Source organism: Pan paniscus, chromosome 18 (genome assembly GCF_029289425.2).
Source record: "Pan paniscus chromosome 18, NHGRI_mPanPan1-v2.0_pri, whole genome shotgun sequence".
NCBI classification, from domain to species: Eukaryota; Metazoa; Chordata; class Mammalia; order Primates; family Hominidae; genus Pan; species Pan paniscus.
This window is the reverse complement of record NC_073267.2, coordinates 21,750,094-21,766,213: the sequence shown is the minus strand read 5'-3', so window position 1 is coordinate 21,766,213 and position 16,120 is coordinate 21,750,094. Positions and strand designations below refer to the sequence as shown.

General features: G+C 44.9%; 1 protein-coding gene across 2 annotated transcripts in view; it reads right to left on the bottom strand.

Annotated features, from left to right (window-relative positions):
• Positions 1-13,688: 13,688 nt before the first annotated feature.
• The window catches only part of LOC100994660 (acyl-coenzyme A synthetase ACSM2A, mitochondrial), a 36,206-nt gene continuing 33,774 nt past the window's right edge, over positions 13,689-16,120 (bottom strand). For both annotated transcript variants that reach the window (XM_057300034.2, XM_034939927.4), the window contains one exon: positions 13,689-14,785. In XM_057300034.2, the coding sequence (XP_057156017.1) occupies positions 14,681-14,785 (105 nt within the window). In that variant the 3' untranslated portion in view covers positions 13,689-14,680. The remainder of the gene's footprint in view (positions 14,786-16,120) is intronic.

Genomic DNA, 16,120 nt, shown 5'->3' with positions numbered 1-16,120 from the left:
GGCTGGGCAAGACCCACCCTAGGCCTGGAGCCTACACAGCTCCGGACCCTGGCCCCGTGTCGCCTTTCTCGCCTTTTGCCACTGCAGGGAGGGTGTGCGGAGGAGGCAGACAGTCCCCGAGCGGACCCTTTGGAGCTCCCCAGAGCTTGTAGCCCTGGGGGCTGCTGCAATGGGTCCGAGTCGAGTTGGAGGGGGAGCAGAGAACTCGGGCAGAGAGGGGCCCCAAGGCGGAGCTGCGACCGGGGTGGTGCCACGCTTGCACATGGGGCCTGGGCGCTGGGCCAGGGGCCTAGGGCTGGGGTCATGCTTCAGGGGCCCAGGGCAGGAAATGGGAGTGGTGCCCGCTTCGGGGACTTAGCCAGCAGTGCGGCCGCCCCGCCCACCCCACCAAGGGCCCCAGGTTCCTGAACCTAGGGAGGAGCCTGTAAGTGGGGCCACCAGGGGCAGTGTCCCTGGGGTCAACCGTGCATCAGGGGGACCGCCAAGCCTGACACTCCCAACGGCCAGGCCTGAGAACCAGCGATCCACTCCCAGAGGTGTCCCCGCAGGCAGGGCTGCTTAATGGGGAACCACGGGCAATCCCTGAGCACTGGGGCCACTGGAGGGGCTCACGGCGACATCACCCCTGCCCTGGACACCAGCCCAGGCCCAGCAAGAACCTGGAGCCCCGGCCCCAGGCTGCGAGGAGGCACGACCCAGGCTAGACGATCCACGGAGCTGGTGGAAGCCAGGGACAAGCAGGAGCCCTGTCCCTTCTCAGTTGGTGGGGTGGGAGCCACCTCCCCATCTGGTGCAACTGCAGCTGACCTGCCGGGGCTTCTAGCCAGAAGTCTCTGCACTCCGCACCCTCGGGGGTCTGGGAAGATCTCCCTTCCTCCACAGGCTTGGGGGTGTCTGCCCTCGTTGCCTGGCCTCTCCCCATCCCAGTGCCCACAAGGTTGGGGCTGAGCCTGGGCACTGTTTTCGCACGCTTGGGGCAGCACTGACACTCCAGTCCCCTACCACCTCAGCCCCCTGTGGCCTTTGGGCCCCAACGAACTCGGTGGGGGGAAGACCGAGACTGGGGCTGAGGGCAGCTTGCCACTGGTCTGCAGGTGCCCCTTGGTGCTAGACAAGGTGCCCATTCGAGCCTGGGGCCCATGCCAGCACCTGGAGCTGTCCGCCCTGCTGCAGCAGGGGCACAAAAGATTCCTGCCAGAATAGCAACACCCCCAAGATCTTGTAACATTTTGGGGGCTTGTCTGGAATCCGCAGAAGGGTGAGTAAAAATGGATCTGTTCTTTCCATCCTTTCTTGGAGTCCCTAAATGCCACAATAATGAAGATGAAAGAAAAATACTGGGTCTCAGTCAGTTAAAAGTGCCTAGTGTGGCTGCCAGACTTACAACACGGAGGATAGGCTTGCTGGGGAGGATGCTGTCAATCCCCCATCATCCTCAGATGTTGGGAATGTTGGCTTTGTTCCAATCCAGTTTCCCTTCATGGAGGTCTAGCCCTCAGGTGGGACCGGAAGGAGGTCCTGGGGCAACTGAGGGTATCTGGCCGAGGCTACACCTGTGTTATCCAAAGGCCCATGGACCTGGTCCCTGATCACCTGTTAAGGTGTCCAGTCTTTTCTATCGTTTTTTCTTTCATGATTGTCATAGTTCCTATCTCTTCTTTATGTACAATGTTAAATGTTAAGCATGTTGCAAACCACAGAGATAATATTACTGGGTAGAATGAGCATTTGGCTTAGTGGTCAAATGTATAAAATTGAAGGCTAAGGTTAGCACAGATGAAACAAAATGTGCCTTAGTATCTGTACGTAAATTTGTGGCAGAAATGTTCTTGTCATTTCCTTCATTGCCAACTTAGTGCCAAGCACCTGAGGCACAGAAAAGAAGAATGGCCTCACGAGGGAAGCATTAATTTCAATACCTGCTACAGCTGGTCCTTTTCTTTAAACACAGGGACAAATGTTCTGAGATCCCATATATGCAGGCCTTCTTTGCTTTGCAGGGTAATCTGGACCTTGGCCAACATTGTAGTATTGATTCAACTCTCCTAGTGGCCACCTTGGGAGAGGCTGGAAGGGTCAATCCCAGGGAACTAGGAAAGCAAACCTCAGAGGTACCTCCTGCAGGGGAATCAATTCCCTTTGCTCCTCCCTATCTGGGTTGTCTCTCAAGCTTGACTTAGCCTAGAAATTTTGGTTTTAGGCAAGATCCAGTCTCAACTGTCCCCATAACACATGCCTGGTGAATATGGCCCCATTAAGTTCCAGGTCCCCTTTTCTTTTCAGGACTTAGGGCAAATTAAAAGGGATCTTGACAAGTATTCAGAAGGCCCTGACAGGTATATAGAGACTTTCCAAGTATTTGAACTCTTCTGGAAGGATGTCATATTACTTTTGAATCAAACCCTGACTACCGTTGAAAAGCAGGCCACCCTGCAAGCAGCAGGCAATTTGGGGGATGAGCTTTCTATCTCATATTGGACCAGGGAAGGGAATGAGACTTATCTGATTGGAAGAATAGCAATATCATTGGAGGACTCTAAATGGGACCCCAATGATGAAATAGGAGAGTGGAAGAGGAAACATTTTCAGATGTGGATACTGGAGAGCTTATGAAGGACTAGGACTAAGCCTCTCAATTACACCAAGCTATCCATGGTGGATATCCAGGGATTAGATGAGAATCCCACTGCCATCATGGAAAGGCTAAGAAGGGGCTTGGTAAAATACACCTCTCTATCTCCCAATTTAGTAGAGGGACAGCTGGTCCCAGGGGATGAATTTATTACACAGGTGGCCTCTGATGTCAGGACGGGGCTGCAGAAATGGCCTGCGCGACCAGATGGTACTTTTGAGGGCCTCCTGGGAGTGGCCACCTCCAGCTTTTGCAGTAGGAATTGGGAGGAAGTCCAGAAAAGAGAGGAGAGTTACAGGAAAAAGGCAGAGGCTCTAGGAGCTGTCTTGTTGGCTCATGGACTCCAGAGTCCCTGAGATGCACCTGCTGACTGCTGCAAACATGGTAGCCTAGGGCACTTTAGGACAGCAGGGGGAAGCCACTTTGACCCTGTCAAGTTTGCAGTGAGGACCATTGGAAAGCAAACTGTCCCCAGAGATGTGGGTCACTGGGTCCAGGGCCAGTATTCCAAATGGTGCAATAGTACTGATGGGTCCCAGGGTTCCTCTCCCCAGCTCTGGTAGTTCAGAAGGCCAGTGCCATCCAGGAGCCCCAGGTGATTCTAGGGGTCAAAGGAAAGAGGGCGGACCTCCTCCTGGACTCTGGAGTGGGCCTTTCAGTTCTCCTCTCCAATCTAGGACCCCCTCCTTTCTTGGCACAATCATGAGGGGCATCAGGTCTCCTTCCTCCACCATGTCCAGAGTCAACATAGTCCTGTAAATACATGGAGCTTTTCTATGCAAGGGATTAGCTGTTTTTCCTTTTGGGAGGAACCTTATTAGGCCAGGTGCCCAATTCTTGGGACTCCCTTTCTCTCCCTTGTTTGAGGAGGACCTGGTCCCACAGCTCCACCTGCTTATGATAGGGAAGCAACAGAGGAGCCGCCCCCTCCAGTTCCTAGCTGCAATTTGGTGAGGGCCACCTGGGACTAACTTAATGGGTCCATACACCCTCCTGAGGCACGTTTTGTTCCAAAGCTTTGGTTTGAAGTCCTGGAATGGAACACTAGACCAAAGGTTACTGACAGTGGGAATCAAGGGGCACAGCACAGGTGAGCATGACTATTGCTGTTGATTAGGCCCTCTCACTCCGTGGATGGAGGTCATGCTCACATCCATGACATAGATAAGATCTAGGAAACTCAAAGCTTACTGACAGTGGGAGGCTTAGGCACCGCCCAGGTAAGTGTGAATATTTCTGCCAGCTATGCTTCCCTATTTCGTGGGTGAAGGTCTTCTTGCCCCCAGGGTCGGCACCTTCACAGGTCACTGGGACTCAGGGATATAAGGTCAAAAGAAAGAAAGGAATGCCTTCTTTTCCCTCCCTTATGTACCCTGGGTGTTAGTTAGAAAGAAAAAGGAACAAAGGGATGCCTTTTTCCCCTCTTTCCAGATGAGTAACCAATCATCTTCAGCCTGAACTGCACTCCTCATGAGTGCATCCTAAATCACGGAAACTCCTTTGGACCTCAGACTCTGGAGAAAGGAAAAAAAGCTTTTCTTTTCTTCCTCTGTCCTCTTTTCACGATGGTTAATCATGTCTCTGTACCACAGGACACTCCCCTTGGATGCATCCTGGGAAGAGTTTAATTTTCTCAAATCTTAAACTGCTTGGCAATCTCTTGAGGAGAGACAACTGTTCTTTGTCTGTTCCCCTGCACAGGACTCCATGGCTCAGGGGAAGGGAACCCAGGAGCCTGACATGCAGGCAAAGGGTAAAAGTTCCTACCAGTCAGATTTCTGGCCTCTCTCTCTGTCTCTGTACAAAGTGGTTGCAAGAATGGTGAAAAATGACTGTATTCTCTGCCTCTCTATGAGTTCAAAAGCCAGAAGTATTGGCCATTTGGCATGGCTAAGGTTAGGTAATAAGAGATTTAAAAGGACTTCTTAAAAAGGAGAGCTATGGTTAAAAGTCAGCTTAATTAAAATGGATATCCAAGCTATAGGTATATTTAACAGGACTTGATGTCTCTTTGTGGATCTTGTTTTTCTGGAAAAAAAGGATTTTCTTCTCAGTTGACTGAATTATTTTCCCCCATTTTGTCTTGCCACTCTTACTGCACACATGAGAGGCCCCAAGATAACTTCTGATGGCCTGGGACTCCTTGGGAAAATGGAGGAGGCACCACTGACCCTGTTTTGGGAAAAACCTGTTACCCTCACAAAACCCCAGGAATCTCTCTCAAAATCTGTGCCTGTCTATTAGGCCTTAGGAACTGCATGTTTTCCTAGTTCTGTTTCTTGAAGGGCTCAACCCTGAGGCCAGTAATCCAATTAAGAGATTAGCACGTGAAAAATCTGACAACTCCTGGATTTCCTTCTGTCTGTCTTTGTAGTTATATATGTGTTATGTGTGTGATGTTTATATAAAAGAGCTCTAATTGATTGGCTGAGGGAAAATAAGTGCTTATATCAAATATTCTTAACAAAAAATAGAAGCTGTAATACCTTTTAGTTGACATGACTTTAATCTTTGAGAAATAAAAAGAGTTTTAAAGATTATTCATAAAATGAAAATGTCTTCAAAATGTACACATGTGATCCAAATTATGTAGACATGCAGTTCATATCTGAAATAATTCAGATATTAGGCTTGCTAAATGCTTTAAGGTCATAAACTGCTTCTTTGGCTTTTGAAAACTGTTCAACTTGCCTGCTTTACAGTTGGTAAGGCCTGGGGACATATGGAGTTAACCACGCCACTAACTATGCTGGAAAAAGTCAGATCTTATCCACACCTAATACATAATTAAAATAACTTACCAGGTTTTAAACCAAAATTAAAATGGCTGAGAGTTAACTTTGTAATATGTAATTGAGACTACTGAAAATGGATTTACATGCAAAGTTTGTAAGGAGAGTAAAATGTGGTTTTGGTAAAAGATTATAAGAAGGCATGGGAATATAAATTTCTGCATAAGTTTAGAGGGTTAAAGAATTCCTGGAAAGTTAAAGGTTTGAACAAATTGTGGAAGGTGTAAAGGGTTATAAAAGGTTTATAAGAATCTCACTTCATGGTCAAACTCAGATTGGATGGATTTTTCTGTGAGGTTTCATTACCAAAAAATGAGGTTGACATAAATAGTTGACTAATGCAAGGGTGAAATTTGGCTTTCTCTTGCTTGAACAAGATTTTAGTGTAATGGATGATTTTTGTTTGCCTTGTGAATAAACTTCCAAAAAAAGAAGGGAAGGACAAAAGTTAGATTGCTTGGAAAACTTGGTCTTCTCTCTTAATGAGTAAAGGTTTTTGTTTTTCAAAATTTAAATTATCTATTTTAGCTAAATGGATGACTTATGGTAATCTGAAATTCTATTAAGTGTTTTAAGCTTTCAACATATTTGGTAGGCTTCCCAATATCAAGTTTCAGCTTTGAAATCATCTTTTCTAACCCTTAAATTTGGATGCTACAGAGGGCCCCTGGAGCATCCAAAGGAGAAGTAAACAGGATTATTAGACACATTTAGTTATGCAGGATTGTCCAAATAAGGTGGTGTTTAATTTTCAGGTTATATTTTAGTGAATAATGTTAATATGTGTTCTAAAATAGTATGGGATTGCTAAAATTCTGATGTCTGAGTATGTGTTATTAATCATAATTAGGGTTATTTTGTTGGGTTATTGTAGACCACAGAGGTGACTAAATTTCTTTGTCAATCGTGTTTTTGACTGTAACTACCCTAGGACATTTTGACATTCACAGACAATTGTCTTATTTTGATCCTCTTCAAAAGATGGATTATAGTCCTCAAGGGCAGGTTTTTGATAACTTTAGAGACTGCGAACAAGAGTTGACTGGGTGGACTGAACTAATGGAAGACTGAAGTAATATTTTTGACCTCTTGCTTAGAACATTGCTAATCCTTTGTTTTGCTTTTCAGAGTCAAAGAAGCTGTTCTTTTGAGTTATTTGCAGCTTTTGACAATTGAGTAAAGTATATTCTTGTGAACCAACCAGTGATTTATGACTGCAGCTGAGAAGAGACAAGAGGGATGGCCCATCAAACTCCAAGCGGTAATGCAACTGGAGCCTCACACAATAGCTCCCTTTTTACCAGGGATCCTTAGATAGGTCTCTGAGAGAGATCCAACTGCTGTTTTCCTCAAAACAACACCCCATGTCAGCATGAAGCAGTTAAGAGTGGTCATCATCCCTATCCTTACAGCAGTTAGATGTACATCTTCAGAGGGGGGATTGATGGCAGTGGTGGGCCATCTGGAGTGGCCACTGCCACTTTGCCAGCCATAGTGGGGAGGTGCAAGCAGTGGTGGCAGAAGCAACTGTGAGAGCAGCAGTGGCAGTGGGGAGACCCCTGTGCCCCGCATCCCCAAGGCAGCCAACTGCACCAACCCCAGCTTTGTGTGGCCAGGCAAGACCTGCCCCCAGGACCAGAGCCTCCACCACTCCAGACCCTGACCCCGCATCACCACTCTTGCTCTCTGCCACTGCAAGAAGGGCATGGACAAGAGGTAGACAGGCCCTGAGCCTGCCCCTGGGAGCCCTGGGAGCCCTGGAAGCCCTTAAAGCTGCTGCGATGGGTCCAGGATGAGTTGCCTGCTGGCGGGGGAGCAGTGAGGTCTGGCAGAAGGGGGCCCCAAGGTGGAACTGGGCCCAGGGTGGTGCAGTGCTTGCACATGGAACATGGGTGCCAGGCCTGGGGCATGGAGCTTTGGCAGCACTTCAGGAGCCCAGAGCAAGAGGTTGGAGCAGCATCCACTTCGGGGCCCTGGCCAGCAGTATGGCCACCATACCCACTTGTTGAAGGCACCAGGTTCCTGCACTTCAGGAAGAGGCTCTGCTTGGGGCCACCCAGGGCCACATCCCCAGGTTCCACCCCACATCAGGGTGACTACTAAGCCTGACACTCCTGATGGCCAGTCCTGGAACCTGCAATTCACTCCTGGAGGTGTCCCCACAAGGCAGGGCCATGAGCCAGGCAAGGTGGAGCCCCAGGCCAGCCCTGAGCACCAGGGCCATGGAGGGGAGCTCATGGCAACGTCGCCCCTGCCCCAGACACCAGCCCAGGGCCAGCAAGGACCTGGATTCCCCACCCCAGGCTGTGAGGAGGCACAGCTGAAGCTGCATGCTCCATGGAGCCAGTGGGAGCCAGGGACAAACAGGAGCCCCACCCCTTCTAAGTTGGTGAGGTGAGAGCCCCTTGGATGCAGCTGCAGCTGCCCTGCCATGGCTCTACGCTGGAGCGTGTCTGCACTCTGTCCCCTCAGGGGCCCAGGAAGGTGTCTCCTGTCCCCACAGGTTTGGGGATGTCTACTCCTGCTGCCTGGCCTCTCCCCACTCCTGGTGCTCACTTTGATATCCAAGCATGGTTGGGGCTGAACCCTGGCACTGTCACAGCCTGGCTAGGTGTGGACAGGCTGGGGCACTGCTGACACACCAGCCCCCTGCCACCTTGGCCCCCTCTGGACAGGAGGGAATCCAAAGGGTATGCTGAGGACAGCTCACAGTGTGAAGGCAGATGTTTGCATGCCAGGAAGAGAACCCTCACCGGGAAATTAATCAGCCAGCACCTTAATTTTGCACTTCCCAGCCTCCAGAACTGTGAGAAATACATGTCTGGGGTTGAAGTCTTCCAATCTATGATATTTTGTTATAGTAACTCAAGCTGAAGTATTCTATCTGGGATGAGTGGAAGGAAGCTTCACTCATGGGGTTTCAGCTGGGGCTGTTGGCTGGAACACCTACAAGAGGCACCTGCGTGTGGCCAGGACTTCCTCACAGCACAGTGGCCTCAGACTTTTACTAGGTGATTTGAACCTACAAATACAATTAAGGTTAAATCACCTATGAAGATTTAGTCTCAGAAATTACCTAATCAATGAGCTGCTAATGTCAATTCAGATTCCAGGAGAAGGGACAGATACCAGCTCTGGATGTGAGGTATGTCAAAGAATTAGTGGATGTGATGTAAAACTACCACAATACTTCCTCAATGTAATCATGTACTGAGGCAACACGTTCAAAATCCACATTTAGGATCCACCTCACTAATTCATCGACGGCATGGTCCTGTTGAGGAGGTATCCAATTTACACTAATAATGGAGCAATGACCATCTCAGTCTAAGGCAAGGTTTGTATGTTCAGAGGGCTGCATAGAAACTGCTATAGCAGCTTCCCAAAACATTAGAGAAAATCCATCCTGTAAGATCTTTAAGACAAAGGAGGCCACATGTTCCAATAACCCCCAAACCCAAGAGGTAATTATTACAAGCTCTGTGATACAGAATGGTATGTTCTTGACATCCCCAATCAATCATTAGCTCTGGAGGATTCCCAGGCTCCAACCGGGAAAGTGCATTTGTAAATGTGTTGATGGCATGAGGTGCCCCAGACTTCACGCTATTATCTGTAGATAGAAGAGGAACTTGTACATAAATAACTTGGAGGGGAGGAGCCAGCTCATTTACATTCAGTCTTATTTCAGTATCAGGTCCAACTTTACAGAAATGACAGAGGCAGTGGTCACTGTATTGCATGATATTGAGTTTGGACTTTATTTGGAAAGTAAGGTGACTCATGAAAGTATATTAAGCAGACCAATGAACTCAGTCAACTATGCATTTTTTGAGGGCATTTATTGTTCTACTAGCTTGGAATTTGACTTGGCTACAAGGGTGATGTGCTAAAGGATCAGTCCCTGAATCAGACGCATCTGTAACTTGGTGCATTATGTACATATTTGGTTTAGATTACTCAAGCAAGGTGTACTTTTCTTTTCTTTTTAGAACCAGCATCTTCCTCTGTCACCCAGGTTGGAATGCAGTTTTGATTTTGATTCTAGAATCAACATGTCAGAATTCCAGGAAGTGAAAATGCTCTGAGGCAGAATACAACTTAGCTTGAATCTCGAATACTGATTCCAATCCAAAATGCTCTCCTACATTGTCCTGGGAACTCTTAATATGTCTTATTAAAGACAAAAAAAGAAGAGGCATATAAAAGACATATTAAGAGTTCCCAAGACAATGTAGGAGAGTATAAAAGTATAGCCAAGTTATAAAACAGGATGTCTTCATAAAAGAGGATGATTTTGGAGTATAAAAGTATAGAGTATGAAAGTACAGCCAACTAAAGCCAAGTTATCATAAAAGTATAGACAAGTTATCATAAAAGAGGATGATTTGGGAGTTGATTTCTCTAGGTAAGCTAAAATTCATGTGGATGTGGTGTGGATGAGTCTATGTTTTCAGAGCGACTCAAAAGATATTGTTTGTAAGTAAAGATCAGAAAATGAGCAGAAAGGATAAAGTGGTCTAGCTTTGCCTCATCCTGAGAAAGGCGAGTTGGTGATTTCACAGTAGTCATAGCAAACCAGTCTTTGTGAAAGATACAGGTTGAATATTATGATTGCTTTGTCAAAGTCATAGGCAGAAGGAGATTAAAGTTGGGGGTGAGGAGGGAAGGGAGGCAGATTTTATACTGTGGGTAGGGTATAGCTTTCCTTTAAAAGTGATGTGTTTCCATCATCAATCATCCCTGAGCCTGGAGAAGTTAATGAACTCATGGATTGGGTGGTGAGTAAGGAGATGTGATCAAAAATATATTCTCAGTACAGAATAAAAATAGCAGGCCATAGGTTAAAAGGAAAGACAGCCAGAGTTAGCAGGAAACCTCCTTAAAGGGGCATGGCACACAGATAATTAGTATCTAGGAAATCAGATTCTAATCACTCTACGAATTAAATCCTCTCAGTGCCTTTCACAGTGAGAGAGAGCCTGACTAGACAGATATTTTCTCTAGCAACTGGGGTCTCATTAGACAGGGTCCTGGGAACAATCAGGTGAAGTCTCAGCCTTTATCAAGATTTCAATGAGACTGAATGGGCAGAAGGTCTATATATGGAGAGAAAGGCTTTTAGCAAGAAGGAGGAAAGAGGCATTGAGTAATGTTGGAAGGTAGGCTCAATCTTTGCAAAAACTTGCTAGTTTGTGTCTAAATGGGTAGTCAAATTAGGAGGTGTCTCATGCCACCCTTTGTCCCTTTTCTCTGAAAGTTTTTCCCAGTCCAAAGAAATTGGGCCCCTGTAGCCGTATTTGTACTCTGTGATAATCAGAGTACATGTGGGCAACTCACATGAGCTGGATCAATCAGATTCATTCTCTCTGGAATTTAGGTAGTGGCACTGAAGCTGGAGGGTGATGAAGCCAGAGGGTGGGAGAAGCCACTTTATGACATTAGTCTCAATACTTACAAGGAAAAAAAAGGATACACATAGTTGAGGGGGAAAAAGAGATAGATATATTGTAATCTGTTCCCACAGAGCTGGATAGAGTGGCTTCCTGGGCTCCTGATGGCTTTTTGTTTGTTTGTTTTTGCTTTTTTTTTTTTTTTTTTTTTGGTTTTCTAACAAGTAGCTGGTTATGCCCTTATGAGAGCTGGTTGATTCCCATATTCCTCAATCCTGTGAAATTATCAATGGGTCCTTGAAATAGAATACTTTTTGCTAGTCTGAATAGGTTTATACATCTTGCAACTTAATGAAGCTTATTTAAGACAACATTTATGACAGACGATGGGCCAGGATTTACTCCCAGATCTCACTTGCTTACTTAAAAGTTTCCATTCTTACTAACGACACCTTTATGTGATCCTCACATGATATGCTAACCAATGTATAATCCCAATAAATACTAGGAGCCTATGTAGTCTAGTCTTTGCATAATTTGGCAGTCGTAGAAACTAGAGTTCAAATCCTCAAAACTCAATAATGTTTGCTAAAACAGAAACCAGTGAAGTTTATTTAGACAACATGGTAATGGGTTGGGTGTTCACACTGATTTTAATTGGAAATCTTCCTTTAAAAATTGGTTAGTTTCCCTCTATATCCAAAGTTTCTCAGTTATGGCATACTCTAAAATGTCTCCAACTCATTGGCCCTACATATTGGCCATACATCATCATTTTCCACTGCTGCTGTCTTCCACTCCACCTCCAAAACAGAAGTCACCTCATGAAGCCACATCAGGTGTTTCTAAGGCAGCACCAAGATCTCCCAGCTGGGTATACCCCTTTCTTCCTTGCTGTCCACAGAGGCATCTATAAAGTATAATTCTTTTTCACATCTCTTAAGGTTGGGAGATTGAGGGGCTATTGACACTGGGAAAATGGGGATGAAATGTGAGGCCTTATCAGCAGATCATCATCCAGCACGAAGAGTGATGGTGAGACCTCTTGCTGCCTATGCAAGCATGCAGTGGACAGAGAAAACTAAACATGAATCCAAGTGTCAGAATGAGCAATCTGCCTCATTTTAAATTCTTGGAAGCTTTCAGTTAAATGAGACTCCCTCAAACACTGATAAATTCAGATTGAGAAAAACAAAGTTTTGTATTTGATTAGCAGGTTGCATTTCTCTACTATGGGCAACAAATATCTGCTGTATTTCAGTGAACTATAGGGGGAGCATATTACAGTATATCTGCCTTCTAGTGTATATTTTGTAAGACGACTGTGTGATGGTTAACTTTATGTGTCAAGTTGACTGGGCCACGGGGATCTCAGACTTTTGGCCAAACATTATTCTGGGTATGTCTGTATTTCTGGATGAGATTAATATTTGTATCAGATTGTATAAAGAATATTGTAGGGACATGGATGAAATTGGAAATCATCATTCTCAGTAAACTATCGCAAGAACAAAAAACCAAACACCGCATATTCTCACTCATAGGTGGGAATTGAACAATGAGGACACGTGGACACAGGAAGGGGAACATCACACTCTGCGGACTGTTGTGGGGTTGGGGGAGGGTGGAGGGATAGCATTAGGGGATATGCCTAATGCTAAATTATGAGTTAATGGGTGCAGCACACCAGCATGGCAGAAGTATACATAGGTAACTAATCTGCACATTGTGCACATGTACCCTAAAACTTAAAGTATAATAATAATAATTTAAAAAAAAGAATATTGCCCTCCCTAGTGTGGGGGTGGGGCACTCATCCAAGCAATTAGAGACCTAGGTAGAACAGAAAGGCTGAGTAAAAGAGAAGTCCTCCTGCCTGACTTCTTGAGCTGGAACATTGGTCTTCTGCTGCCCTCAGACTGGGACTTACACCATTGGTTCTTCTGGTTCTCAGGTCTTCAGACTAAGACTGGATATACACATTGGCTTTCCTGGGTCTTCAGCTTCCAAGGTGTAGATCTTGGGAATTCTCAAACTACACAATTCTTTGAGCCAATCTCTCTCTCTCTCTCTCTCTCTCTCATTCTCTCTCTCTGTGTGTGTGTGTGTGTGTGTGTACAGAGGATTCTTGACTTACAATTTTTTTGACATTATGATACATTTATTAGGATGTAACCCCATCCTAAGTTGCGGAGTACATATATGTATATATTGGTTCTATTTCTCTGGAGGACCCTAACAAGTACAGACTGAGAGAGTGGCTTTGTCAAGGTCCAGAAGCCAAGAAAAGCAAATTGATGGAGTTTAGAAATTGAAAGCATAGGTGTTGCATGCAGCTTGGCCTGTGTTAGAACCCGGCTCTGTCATTTAATATCTCTGAGTCTTAATTTGCTCCTTTGTAAAATGGAAAAAATAATAGTGCCTGAACCAAAGGGTAATTGTGAACCTTAAGTAGGATTAATATGTGTGTTTGCTTAGTCAGTTGCTCAGCACCTGACTCTTGGCAAGTGCTTGATGAACGATCAATATTATTATTACTATTGTTGTTGTTATTACTAAGTCTTCTTAAGAAGAGTCATGGGCTCTCAGAGAACCTTTGCTTTCTTCTCTTACTTACTTGAAATTGCTAGGAACATTCATCCTCCATCTCTGGGTTGTAGGTGAAGTCCTCATAGTGCTCACCTCTCTCCATCTCCTGGACCATAGATCTGGTGTCCCAGAAGCCCCAGGAATTGACGTGCTGGTTGTTCTTTCAACAAAACCACCTCCCCAATCTCTCTCCATGGATTCCCCAACTCACAAGCTGTTGGAAGCGTACATTTACCTCATCCCTGCCTTTCTTTGTTTTTCCCAAAGACTATTGTCAGGATCTTGGTTTTAAAATTATTTTAATATTTGATTCTAGGAAGAGTAGATAACATGAAAAACATGAGACATGGGTAGCTGATAACTTTGGCAGTGCTTACGTTGTTCTCACAGCTATGATCTAAGGTCTGCAGATGCCACACACAGGTGAAACAACGTGGTATTTATAATGTGTCTGGGTCAGTGCCTGGCTCATGGCAAATGCTTAATAAATGGTGGTTCCCCTCTGACCCTGACAGTTTCAAGGTTTGGGGTGACTTGCGGATGATTCTAATGTCCCAACCCCACACACAAGTCTTCCTGTATGGAGGTCTTCTCCTAGGGTAAAAGAAGGTGCCACGGCCTTTCATTTTCTTCTCAAGCTCCAGTTTTATGCTTGACTTTGTCTATCTGTGGGAATATTTATAAGTTTTCCTCTTTACTTCCCTCTCTTCCTTTCTTCCTGTCTTCCATTACTTTTCTTTATCAGTTTCTTTTACTATTTTTATTTTTAAAATCTTTTTCCTCTCCCTTTCTCCCTCTCTTTCTCCCTCTATTTCTTTCTTGTGTTCTTTTGCTCTTTCTTCTTTCTCTTTCTCTCTTTATTTCTTTCCTTTCTTCTCTTTATTTTTCTGATTCTCCCTTCAATTATTTTTCTTCCATCTTTTCTCCACCTTTCATCTCCTCTTTCCTTCCTTCCTCCTTCCCTTGCTTCCTCTCTCCTTCCTTCCCTACTTTATTTCTTTTTCAATTGTTTTCCCTTGCAGTTTTAATATTTCCCTGACTTACTTTTCTTTCCTCTTTTTCTGTTACCCTCTCCTTTTCACTCTCTCTCAATCCTTCCCTTTCTTCTTTCAACATCTAACATGGTAAAGTTTTGTGCTAATAACCAAGGCAAGACAAAAATTACTTTCATGTTCTTTCATAAAGAATCTCATATCATCATAGGAAGGCCAAGGGCCCAAAGGGAAAAGAAAGAGAAAGAAGAGGGGAATCCAAATGAATGTCTCCTAGACGCCTCACTGCGCACGGGCTTTTCCGGACATCTTCCACTCCTTGTCTCGAAGCTTGGCTCGTTGAATTTTCCCTGTGACAGTCTTGGGCAGGTTCAAGACAAACTCTATCTGTTGAAAGACAAATTGGTCCAGGGTGGGTAATCTGGGATGACAGTGGGTTGCATTTTTCAGAACTGCTGTAGAGTGAGGGGAAGTTCTTCAGGCTGGAGCCACTTCAGGGCAGCCGCCCTGTGCAATAAGAAGCTTCAGAAAGTGCTCTGGGATGAGGACAATAAGAGGATGGCTAGAATTGGGCATAAAGGTCTTTGACATATTCTCAGACAGAGAAGGAACAGCATAACAGACACAACATGGCACAGCAGTCAGCCAGCTAAGCCTTGACATCAGTCTCTTTGGACCCCAGCTCCTCCTCTACCAATCATCTGGCTTTCGCCAGGTCCTTGGCTTTGCTAAGACTCAGTTTCCCCACTGAGTAAGATGGAGGATAATAGTAACTTCATTGGGTGATTATGTGGACAAAAGGAGATTATGCAGGCTAAGTTACTGGCATGGAGCAACCACTGAAAAATATTAGCTGTGGTTATTAATCTGGTTTAATCTGAGGTCTTTAGACATCTAAGAATTAGGATACCTCATTTTGAATTCCACATCAATCATTTCCTATCAATGTACCCTAAGGAAAACTATAAAATCTCTCCAATTTCACTATTTGCTCTTGTTAAAAGGAATGTTTGAAGTTGAGGATCCTCTATCTCTAATATTCCCAAATACAAAAACATGGATGGTGAAGATGCCTCATTGAGGCTTCCAATGATGTGGCTCAGTTGCCATGCCATTGGTTTAAGTGTTAGATGGTCTTGAATTTAATAAAAATTAACACTTTATTAACTTTAATTTAATAATAGGGATACTGAGATAGAAAAAGTATCTTCTTAGTGGCTGATATAAGAATTCTTCTATAAGTCAAGACTCACTTTGTTGAGAAGAGTTTGTTCAAAACACAATGAAATGGAGGAGAGGTCAGCAAACTATGGCCCGCAGGCAAAATACAGCCCACTTCCTGTTTTTATCAATAAAGTTTCATTGAAACAGTCATACCCATGCATTTAGAAACTGTCAACCTTTAGCATTGCATGGGCAAAGTTGAGTAGTTGCAACATAGACCACATAGCCTAAAATATTTACTATTTGGGCCCCAAAGGGTAGATAGAGAGTGGATGAAAGCCACAGGAGGTATCCATATTTAATGCTAAGAAGGAAGCTACTCTGTTTGTCATGAAGAGAGAAGCAGAAGGGATGGGATGTAGTTGGTGGAAGGAGGGGGAAGGTGGGAATAATCTGCTGCCTTGAGAATTCTAGAGGAGAGACTTGCAGAAAGAGACACATCTATTGAGATATTTGAGTAAGACACTGCACACTGTGTGGTAGGATTCCTTGACTCAG